The sequence below is a fragment of the Strongylocentrotus purpuratus genome, unplaced genomic scaffold (assembly GCF_000002235.5).
Source record: "Strongylocentrotus purpuratus isolate Spur 01 unplaced genomic scaffold, Spur_5.0 spur5_scaffold_16, whole genome shotgun sequence".
NCBI classification, from domain to species: Eukaryota; Metazoa; Echinodermata; class Echinoidea; order Camarodonta; family Strongylocentrotidae; genus Strongylocentrotus; species Strongylocentrotus purpuratus.
In genome coordinates, this window is record NW_022145601.1 from 30,572,407 (window position 1) to 30,585,045 (window position 12,639).

The following is a 12,639-nucleotide window of genomic DNA, read 5'->3' on the forward strand; positions in this document are numbered from 1 at the left end:
GCACCGGATAACGTTTGTGAAATACGACTGTCGCGAATGACGAGAGGATGTGGATGCGGGACAGTATCATCTGTTGCGTGTTCATCGCCCCTCCCCCAACAAAAATCACTCTCTCTCTCCTTCTCTATATCATCTCCCCCTCTCTCTTATCTCTCCCTCTTCTCTCTTTATCTCTCTCTCTCTCTCTCCCTCCTCCCCTCTCTCTTTCCCTCTCTATATATATATATCTCTCTTCTTTCCCCTCTCTCTCCCCTTTGCCTTTCTCTCCCTCTCTTACGTAAAACTGTGTGTGTTATTTGCCTCTCTTTCCTGTCAATGTCAAGTTTAAATGAACAATATCATGCTGAAACCCATCTATAGGGACGTTAACCTTTTGTACAAGTATACCAGTTAAAAGCCTCTTTGCTTTGGGCAGACAAAATACTGTAAACATGTCAATCACAAAAGCTAAACGAGACTTATGGATTGTATCTAACAGTATCTAATTCACAATACTTTTAACAATTGGCCTGTAATTCCCCCCGTACACCACCGTTCACACAACAAACACTGTCCGTCAGCTTTGAAGAAGTACGAACAATAAACAACTGAACTACTGTAGTGATATATCTGAACACATGATAGAGGCGTACTATAAACTCCTTGCATCGACAGACAATTATAATGATAATTTCGACTTATACCATCGATTGGTCTTGGCAAGACTGCTATTTATAGGTATTTTAAGGTTCCTGTTTCCTGATCGTCTAATACATCAACCTATGAGTGCTGTAATTGGGGGTCATACTGCCCTATAGTTCGTTGATATCGCATCATACATATCAGTCTCTCTAATGAAGGATACATGTCTGCTACCTGGTCTAAGATCCACAATGACACGCTGATACTTCTACATGGGCTACACTTCGAATACACAATTGTGGTAAGTCTCGAAAATCAGTTAAACATGATGGCTTTTTTTTCAACCTGAGGCAATTCAAGAGCCTTAATTGTGGATCACCTGTTGAAATATGCGGACATTGCAATGACGCATTACATGTACAGGTACCATGATTACGCAAGGTCGAACATGATTTCCGTGTGATGTGGTATTGAAATTGCCTTAATAAGAGTTGATTTCTCGAAAGTTTTTGAGATTGGTTTTCCATCAATTTCTTGTTGGTTTCAGTCAATATGTTGGCCTATAATAGTGCCATTACAGGATTACAATACATAATATGTACCGTGAGTAACTTCATTCAGATCATTGACCCTGGAGATGGGAGGGTGGTTATGACCATGGATGGACCTACTACTGTTAAGACCATGGGTTTGTGCTAGGTCCTTGTTTTGACCGACTCACTGTACATGGAGCAGCGGCAGCGGACTGAACTCGAGGGTTGTAGGATCTCCCCACTCTTCATTTTTTAGGTCACATATTTTAAGCAATTTTCCGCAATAATTATCCAAATACTAGAACTAAGTTAGTTCCCTAATCTTTACTCTTTTTTCAGTGGCATAATTTGTATTATTGTTACAGTGATTAACAAAACCAAGGAGATAAATCTCATTGACAAAACTAAACATAGCAGTATATTACTGCATAGTGTGTGTAGCCGTATGTTCCATATTTTCTGAATGTTTAAGAGCTCGTAGAAAAGAACGGAATAGTAGAATCATGTTGTGCATGTCACAAGTAAATATAAAAGAGTTTGCAATAAATGTATTGAAAAAATAGACATGATTGGTAGTAAGAATGATAAAAAATATTCGTCATCTGTGAACAAACAGTACGTAAATGTTTTTCTTTACACCATACAAAAATATCACTCCAAAGAGATCGAACCTTTTCACACAAAGTAAATATTGAAGAAGGACTTTTACCTAATTTATAAAGAAAATTTTGTGTTGCAATTTTGCTATGAACAAGTTCAAATTCAAATTTTTCGCATTTTATTATTTATTGATGGCTATATAAACGTATATTTAGTTCGGAAAGAACTGAATAGTGTAACATAAATGAACTTGACAGAAATTTCATGCGACTTAGGATTTTATCAAAAGACATAAATGAACCATCAATGTGCAAAATCTCCTTATATCAGAATTAAAATGTGAGCTCATCTTGTTCCTCTTTCTTTTCCTAATCTAACTTCCATCAATTAATTCACCTTTCACATGTTGCAAAAAGCGGAAAACGATTAAAAATTTGATGACACGCATACCGGATACAACCACTTGACACATCTCCCATGCTCCAAGTCACCGAAGAGTTATGCGCTAATCTGCAACAGTTTACTGTTGATCAGGCGGTGAGATAAAAGAGCGCATGAAATATCAGGATCTAGAAATTCCTACACCAGAAAATATGTTTTTAGCAAAGCTTCGCTGTCCCTTTTAATGATTTATCATCGATTGTTGAATGTGTAATGAGTTTAACAAGCGAACACAAACTTTTGTAATTTCATACTTTTTTTCCAACTGCAAAAAAAAACGCACGCATTAGCAAACTTAAAGCTATCGAAGATTGTACATCATGGATTTATTACCGGGACATTAACAATGCGAAAATAATCGGATTATCCTAAAAATATTGAGTTTTTGTCAGGATATAATTTTTCTTTTACCAACTCTGGCACACAAATTATAGGAAGGGCGAAGTACTCAATTTGAATAATTGTTTGATGCACTATTCCCAATACAATCCCAATTTAAAGTTTATAATTTACACTGAAATGTTGCCGGTAATTTAATAAATGTGAAACTGGTGCCTGGCCTCCGAAATTTGCGGCTCGGGGTATAGAGCTTCAAAGCCAAGTGGAATGTTATGCATCCCATTGTTACGCTTTAGAACTCACGCATGCGTTTGAATAAATTACAAGAGTTTACACTCCTTCTCTATCACCTCCATGTTCAGATGAATCAGTTGAAAGCACATTTAGAGCCAATAAAAAAACATTTTTTGTAAACTATTAAACGACCCGATAGGCCTTTAGAAGCATCTACTTTAGATATGTCCTATGATGTGATAGGCGCTATAAAAACAAATATTTTTTTTTTACTTCAGTACTGCCTTTATACAAATTTATCTCAGAGAGATCCCAGGTCAATAATTTAATTCAGACATTTACATTTAAATCAGTATATTTGTAGAGCTTATTACTTATCTCTTAATTGATGTAATTGTACGCATTGAATGTTTCGTTTAAAATCTTAGACTGAGATCAGTATGAAATCTAATTAAAGAACCACGGTCAATATGAAATCGAAACCAATTTGAACAAGGTCAATATGAGACTGAAACTTCCTCCTAGAAGAAATAAACATCTCCCGATGTAAATCACTTTAAACCTTTTGTTAGCAAACCATTAACATAAATTTAATCTTCATCGTAATCACTTGGTTTGGGCCTTCTCTTTCCTTTATTATTGAGCCAGACAATTTATTGGTCATATGTTTATAAGTATTGCACTGCAATGCAAGATGGTGCCGTCCATTCGCAGCCCATATGGTCGATTATGGTCCACTTCGACAGACTTGGCTAGAGGGTAGAGTTAGGTGATACAGATTAAAGTGCATTGTTCAAGAATTAGACTTTTGCCCTTGATATACGTCCCTCCACTGGCGTACTGATGTGGGGGGGGGGGGCAGTTGACTGGGAAATAAAATTCAAACGTGGTTTATTTATAATTTGATACCAGTGATTCACAATTGTTGCTGAAAGGACATGATTTTCCGGTTTTGTTTTCTTCTCACTTTTGCCCATTATGCCAGAGGCAGAACTCCCGGGGGGGGGGGGGGGCACTGTTTTCCCACTTTTCTAGGTACTCCCTAAAAGCCCCTTTTTACAGAGGAAAAGTGCTCCTTTCACTAATAACTATCCTTTTACTCTATTTTCATCTCTGGTGATCTGAGTACGTCTTTTAGGTGCAAGAAAATTCCCCTTTTCACCTCTGACATTTTCCCACTTGTTTACTTTGACTCGTGCCCCTTTTCCTTTCTAATAAGTACCATATATCCTAGTCGGATTAGTGCCCATTTTCCCTTTTTTTATATTAGCCTCTGCCCTTTTCAAAATGCCACTCTTAAAATCTGACGCTTGCTCTTTTCTTCATCAGATTCCCCATTTCAATTCACACAAGACTAGTGCCTTTTTTAACTTCTGTTGAGTGTACCTTTTTAAGTGCCATTTTCAACTCTAATAATTGCCCTTTTTACCTTGACACGAGCACCTTTTCTCTTCCAATTAATGTCCTTTTCCCTTTTGATAAGTGCTTACTTTCCCTTTCTCCATAACATACACCCCTAATTCAAGGCGGCTTAAAGCCCGTTTTTCTTTAATTTTCCCTATAGAGCTCGCTCTTTCGCATTAATTAGATGTTATAATTATGTTAATTTTCAGTCTTTCTCTATTAGATTGTGCTTGATAATAATCAGGATTTGTTTTCTGTCTTCTTTTAAGATGTAATTTCTCGCACTGGGAACTCACAAATCTTAGAAGTTGTGCTTGGTCGCTTCGCTCGCTCGAAAATTAATATACAGACCATCACACCCAAATGCAAAGTATGTTGCTTAATTTAAAAGCAGTATCTTGTACCACATAAAGAAGGAAACAAATATTGATGTCATCATCACGATGTAGGGGTATATACCAATGTCTAAAAGTGGTGTATGTTTTTGTTAATGTTTCCCTTTGTAGGTGCCCCTTTTTTGTAGTGCTTCCTAATTTGAAAGACGCTCCGCCGCCTCTGCATTATGCTACTTGGTGGTGATGCGGTTTTAGTTCTGACCTTTTTGTTCAATACGCCATTGCGGCCCTAGGTCTAGTATTCAAACCACTAGAATGAAACGTTGTCATAAGAAATTGAATAAACTTATTTTCGTATACACAGAATATTCATCAGCATTATATTACATTAAAAAACAGTAAGTAAGAAACTACAATGTCGGCTCTATCAACTGTAACAATATCTTGCAAAATATAATTTGCAAGAGTAAACGCATAAGAACAACATTGTCTATAGTAAAAAAAAATGAATGAACTGATGTTTATAAACACATAAAACATAAATCACTTTTCATTTGTGGTAAATAAGAATAACAAACATTGGAACTATAAAGCACCAGTAATTATAACGACATCTGCTCCCTATATCCATTTAGGGTGTCAGTTTCCCATTTACATTTTGCATTATGATTTGCAAGAATAGGCCTTAACTGATACGTGAGCATGTTTTTCTGAGACGCGGTGATTCATAATGGGGAAGTTCCTTGGGTACGTTCTAGAATCGAGATAATATTTACTTTAGAAAAAAATGTATCTGATTACTTTCGTAAAGTGTTTGAACCTAAACAAATGTCTTGGAAAGCAGTAATGATAAATTAACGGTGTAATGATGATGCGAATGTATATAGAGTGTTTACACGGGCAGGGTGAATGATTACATACAAACATGACTCAATCATAATCCATCAATATTTGAGAATAAACATAGTTTAATTGGTACAAACGGATATGGACCGGAAGACCGTTGCATTGTTAAATGTCGTCAATTAAGTGTTATAATTCAACGGGGGGGGGGGGGGGGGGGGCTAGCTGAGAGGAATATTAAATACTATAAATTTGATTTTTATTGAAGAATTCATCTTCACGTTAAGTAGTATGATTGATGATAATCATCATAAGCACACACACACACACACACACATACAGGCACACACCCGCATACGCACACGCATGGAAAGAGATGTAGGATAAGGAGAGAGGGGACAGAGGAAGAGAGAGAGAGAGAGAGAGAGAGAGAGAGAGAGAGAGAGATCGGAGTATATTTGTTCTGCTCCATAAACTACTTCCTTTGGCTCTACCTGACTTCCTCAATGCCATAATCGCTGTTATCTTTGTATTCAGATGTAGGCCTATTCAACAACGAAACGAACTGCGGTTACGATAAAGTCAGTATAAGTGGAAAGTCTCTTGAATTTGTTGTGATATAATTATGGATTAGTAGATGACACATTGTGTAGACCGGCAATATTTATTGCTGATTGAAAGTATTAAGGGTGATAATTAGTGACGTTATAGGCTGTCGAAAGTCAAGGGCTTCGCTAGACCATTCCCTGATAGCTAAATGGGATTTTGTTTTCAAATTTAAAGAAAAAAATTGTTCCAGTTTTAACAATTTACCTACAAGGTTAAAAATAAATTATTACCAATTAGGTAGATTGGGAATTGGCCGAAAGAAAGATTTAAATGTGGGACATAGTTCTTGTACTTTTTGGAAAAGCGCCAGGGGCGTTCCGCCTCTCTTCTGGAAAATATTCCGCCCCTTGTTTATTATTTTTCTGGATACGCCACTGTGCATACATCACAAGCCTAGTCATCTCCGGTTCCATTTAAATATATATACGTATATCTACGTGTATATAGTGCAGTTGCGAACAACGGCCACTTCAGGTATTAACAGATAATACTTGTTGACGCATTCAGTCCCTGTTATACAGGGGAGTCTCAGATAGGCCAGTCAAATTGGTTCGCTGCTGCTCAAATAATGTTATGTAGTTTGAAGGTAAAGACCAGTAATGGAAACGCCCCAATTTCAAAAAATGAAATGGAAGCTCTTATTACCAATCACGGTGAAAGAATATGTTTTGAATAATACATAATGATACAATTTTTTCCAAGAAACCGCCTACTAATTGATATAATTGGTAAATTAGTTATCTATATTGAGAGATGAAAACGCATGTGTCGCGCACGTGTGCGTAGTCCCATATACATCTTGTTGTGTACAGTGCTTGTAACTTTATGAAACTGGGCCAAATTTCTTATCATTTTGATGATTCCAGAAACTTGCAGTAAATCTATGCTAGATGATCAACCTTTTCTGATCAATTTCACAACGTTTCTTTCACAATGCAATCGCATGACCATATCTGGTCTTTATCTTTAATCTATTAAACAGTAACAAACCATTTCTAGCATGATTAATTTAACATAAGACATTTGTGGAGCATATAGTTCAAAGTCCTTAATTCTTTAATCCCTTTCTCCGGCTCATCCTATGTCGGTCTATAATCCGAACCGGATATACTCGCCCTCCGTTGTGGTCTCTACCTGAAGATCACGTTAGAAACCGTATCCAAAATAATACCAACCAAAACTGAAAATATGGTGCAGTCTAGTTGTATACGTTGACGTGACTGTTCGAATTCAAATATTATTTTAGGGATGGATATATTACCAGGAATTAAAATAATAATAAAAGAAAATGACACGGAGACAAACAACTACCTACTACAACGATCATCGGTACAAATGTGTATGGGCAATGCTCTGAAAAAACGTATTGGGAAGGAGTTTATGTAAGAATTTCGGTTATGCATTTCACGCGATTCTGAATGTCATCCTGGCATAGTGTCATTGACAAAGTCATTCATTTAAAAAAATACATGCTATTGTTGATCACACTCATGAATTAGAAGTTTCTTTTTCTTTATCGGGATAAATAGTTGAAGGGTTTGATATGCCTATCTAAAAAGCAACAAAAACATATCATGACATTCCTAACCACTTGACAGAGTCATCGATAAAATCCTGACATTTCAGTCTACCACAATTTTGTATCGTCTAACATTTCAAACTGTCAACTTTCTCAAACAGCGATTGCACAAAATTGCGACTTTTTATAACTCCCACCTGTAAATCCGCATTAGAGGGTTCTAGGGCGCGTTCATGCTTGATTTTGAAGGTAGAATGAGCGATCTGAAACGCTCATCGTAAACGCTCATCGTGATCGCAGTTCCACGGTGTAGCTGTTCATGCTTTCTTCTCTGGCTCATCCAGGCAATTCTCCTTGTGTGGCCTTGTGTGACCTTCACTGTGCATGCTACGTAGACCCACTAGAGGTCAGTGCGTTGACCCCATTTAAACGCGTTTACAATTGTAAACGCATCTTTTTGTGAGTTTACGATCGGCGTTCGTGATCGCCGTTTTTCGGTGATTCTACAAAAGTGAGCATGAACGCAATCGTGTTTTAAACTAAACACGTAACAGATGCCTGATTCTGGCCGTCAAAATCAAGCATGAACGCGCTCTTAGACAAACTATTGTGCAAATGGTATTAGTGATGGGTTAATAAAGGAAAAAATACCTCTGTGTATTTTAGTATTGATCTCTTCTGATATTCGTGTTTCTACAGATTATTGTAACCACATCGAAACTGGACTGTAGTCTGACAAGAGAGTGATGGCTGAATAAATGCGAAAGTACTTTTTTGTATAAATAGATGCCACTTGAAATATTGATACATGCATATATTTTCATGAGACTGTTTATCGACAAAAGTAAGTCGGTGATTTTTAGTATGATTTGTACATGCATCTTATATTCTTGTTTCTACAGATTGTAACCACAGATGAACACATGAACTTGAGGACGATCGAACAACATCCTTTCGACAAGATCCCAGCGTTCCACACCAGCCATCAATGTGGAAGGCCACAAGCTGACATTCCCTAATGATCAAAGAAATCATAGCTGTACTTGGAACGACTGTCTAGTTTTCTGGTCAATTGCTTTGGGACGGATCGCTTGGCAATTTTTGAGACACAAGGAACGATGCCATTGTCATTTCTAAAGATTACGAAACTAGATGATACACACCTCTTAATTCATTTTGAAACAAGACCAGTTTTTGAAAGGTAATATCAATTTAAAAAAAAACAGCCTGAGCTTTGACGCGTTCACCCATCTGATGACACAGTGGATGATTGCAATGGAGAGCATTGTAATATTGTGGATCTGCTGTATGCTAGCATCTTCATTAACGATGGATTCCATTGGACACACTGGAGTCGATGCTGCAGATTTAAGAGGGGTACCGTGTCATTATGATATTACCAGCGAAGGATTGAAAGCCACTTGTTCACACCGCTATCTGACAGCGGTACCTACTAACCTCACTCATGATATCACCGTGTTAGATCTCACTCAAAACCAACTGAACAAATTGGACAACACATCTTTCACGAGCCTTCCACATTTGAGGTACCTATATCTTCAGTCGAACAATATGAGTACCATCGAGTCGGGTGCGTTCCAATCTTTGCCTGAGCTTTATTTGATATCGCTTTTAAATAACAATTTCACATCTCTGCCAACTAATATTTTCTCCAAGAATCAAAAGCTGCAAATTGTTGATCTCACAGCAAATCAATTTGTTAGTTTCCCTGGAAACGCATTGGATTCTGTGTCTTCGTTGACTCAACTGCGCTTTGATGAGAACTTTTTGTCAAGACTAAACTTTACAGGATGGAGAAGCAGAAACATGACTTCGTTTGTATTAAATGACAATCGTTTCTCTTCCTTTCATGAAGACGATTTCCTTCCCCTCAAGGAGACAAGAATTGACCAGATATCATTCACCAAGAACAACCTCACCTCACTACAGAATGGTTTGTTCCAACATCTTGAGGGCGTGCGAGAGATGAGCCTAACGAGCAATCATATCCATAATTTTAGCCTCCATTCATTTCTGGGAATGTCCTCTTTAGAAACTCTATATGTGGATACAAACGTGATATTAGCAATTAAACCGCTAGCCCCTCTACTAAATCAGACAAATGTGATGCCTAACTTGACCTATCTGGACTTACAGGGCAATCGTATCCCTTCAATTCCCCCTCGTGCTTTCTGGGGTTTGGGCAATCTTATCAGACTTGATATACACCAGAGTCGCATAAAAACTTTGCAAAATGATACATTTCAAGGACTCGAGTCACTGGAAATTCTTGACTTGACGGGAAACCATCTCTCCTATGTCACCAAAGATATGTTTGTATTTAGCCCGCGACTTCAATCCTTGATACTATCGAGTAATTGGTTCACGGAGCTGAGTCCAAAGCAGATTGGTGATATAGCATCACTAACCTCTCTTAATTTAGCAAGGTGCGGAATAACTGATTTCAGAACACAGAGCAGGGGATGGAATCTGCGAAATTTAAAATCCCTGGATATATCGTATAACCGACTTGTGCGTATTGACAAGAACTCCTTTTATGGAATGCCCAACCTCACAACTCTCGATATATCCAACAACCGATTATTAACAACAATTGAAAATGGAGCTTTTGCATCAATTGGCCGTCTTCAGAGTCTGAGTTTGTCACATTTGTCTTATTTGGGTCAGTTGCATAGTCCGTTCACGAATCTGAATGAGCTTACAATACTGGACATGTCCTATACGTCAGTCGCATTGTCGTATGAACTCTTTACAGGGTTGTCCAATCTTAGGAGATTGAGTATGCGGGGATCAGGGCTAACAGCTTCCAGCTTCTGGGACTCCCATACGGAAGATCTTCCGGTGCTGTCTGCTCTTCCAACGTTAGAACGTCTCTATCTCAAAGGGAACAAACTGGACAGGCTAAAACCGGGAACATTTCAAGGTCTCCAAAACCTACATAATCTTGAAATGGATAATTCTGATATCACGTCCCTAAATGAGGACGTTTTCCTGAATCTGACATCGTTAGAGTACCTTTTCATTGATGAAAATCACATCGCAGAACTGACATCTCGACACCTGACCGATCTCAGCTCGTTAGTCGGAGTGCATATAAAAAGCAACGAGATCAAAGGCTTAGCTTCAGACGTTTTCTCAAATAACCCACACCTGTCATATTTGTATATATCCCACAACCATCTGACCACTGTCAAAGAGGGTACAGTTCTACCTAGACAAACACTGGATGTCTCTAACAATCCTTTCAGTTGTAACTGTGAGTTAACATGGTTTATAAATTGGATTAACAAAGCCGAAGTATCTATCATCCATCCTGACCAAACGAACTGTTCATCTGTTTCTCTAGCACCCTTTAAGAATCAGCCCATTCTTGCATTTGATCCCACCGAGGTCTGTGGACCTAAAGTCTGGGTCTACATCATCACGATCTTTGTCATTGTCACCTGTATCATGGTCTGTGTTGTTGCTTATCAAAGGAGATGGTTGATCAATTACAAATTATTCCATCTGAAATTAGTATTTCTTGGCAGACGGGACGACCACGACGGACGAGAGAGGCTCGATTACGAGTACGACATCAACCTTGCTTTCGACGACGATGATGAACAGTGGGTAAGGGGAATATTGAAACCAGGACTCGAAGAACGACTACCTGATTTCAACAGGATCGTGTGCGGAGATGACGACCTTCCGCTTGGAATGTACTACATTGAGGCCATCACCGAAGTCGTCGAGCAAAGTTATAAAAGCATCTTGATCGTGAGCAATAGAGCCGTAGAAAATCACTCGTTCATCAGCAAACTCCGTCTCGCGGTTGACCAAATGAATGAGGTCGAGCTAGAAAAGGTAATTTTGATATTCAAGGAAGACATTCCTGATGGGCGTTTACCTTATCTTGTAAGGCTCTTCCTCAGTAAGAACAAACCGTATTTTCGATGGTCAAAAGATAAATATGGAAAAAAAATCATGTGGGAGAATCTAGTTCGGGAGCTAGGATATAACAAGAAAATGAATGATATATTACCTATCTGAATGTGGTTTGGAATGTCGTATACATTCGTGTTGTTATTTTGCGTTTAATTAAATTTTACTGTTTAAGTCTGCATGTAAGGTTCATCAGAAGTGGGTTTTTTCTTATCTTTTCATTTTTACAGCAAAGAACTGATGGGAGATATCAACTGAAAAGTAGAACTACACATATTTATGCCCATGCTATTTCCAAGAGAAATGATAATGTGTTATTTAGCTTCCAGGCTGAGGTGCAAATTTCTGACTTAAAGTAAGATTATTGTCAAGGCCTTGCTCACACTTGATTATCTTACAAGGTCTCCCCTTTCCAAAGAGGTGCATAACCTTCTGTAACCCTATTCTTTATTTATTTATAATATTTGAAACCTCCGCCTGGTTTATGTATATCGTAGACAAACTTAGGCATTCAGCAAAAAGAATAGATTACAGAAAAGAATTAAAGGAAGAAAGAAAAAGGAGGGAATGAAATCATGAAGAAGGGTATTCTTGATCCCAAAGAAACTAACGGAGAATGACGAGAAATAGAGGGAAATGTGCGTGTGTGCTGTGTATGAGTGCTAAGAAAGAAATAAAGGGATAGAGAGAGAGAGAGAGAGAGAGGAAAAGGATATTTAGGTTGAAGGGAGACTAGAAATAGACATAGGTTTACAAAAAAGATAACAAATAAAGGGAGAGAAATTAAATTGTGTGCATGTTAAGAAAAAGAGAAAGTGATGCAAAGTTATTAAAAGCTTAAATATTTACTTAAGAAAAGTCGATTTTAAACACAATAAGTATATAATCACACACGATGGCGAAGTTTGTCATCAAATCACCTAGAAGATAATTACAAAAAGCGAAGACTTGCAAGAAATCATCTCGAGTCAATTTCAATGCATTATTGCACTGCCCCAACAATTCATGTTCGGAAAATGCAATACGTCATTGTTATGTTCGCACGTTTTAAATGCTGACTCGCAAGAATATTGCAGTTTCCTTGAATTGAGTTTGTTTTAAAGTCTTTTCGATCATGATATAATGATGTACTTACGATTCATACACAACTGCAAAAACGTATAATTGGCAGGCATAATCATGCAAAGACAATAAATGGATAAAACGACAAATATTT

General features: G+C 37.7%; 1 protein-coding gene across 1 annotated transcript; it reads left to right on the forward strand.

The window, feature by feature from the left end:
- The first annotated feature begins 586 nt into the window (after positions 1–586).
- LOC105440430 (insulin-like growth factor-binding protein complex acid labile subunit) lies at positions 587–12,177 on the forward strand. Its single transcript, XM_011670540.2, has 2 exons — positions 587–922; positions 8,381–12,177. Exon 2 carries the CDS (start codon positions 8,733–8,735, stop codon positions 11,529–11,531), a length of 2,799 nt encoding a protein of 932 aa, XP_011668842.2. The 5' UTR covers positions 587–922; positions 8,381–8,732; the 3' UTR covers positions 11,532–12,177.
- Positions 12,178–12,639: the final 462 nt, after the last annotated feature.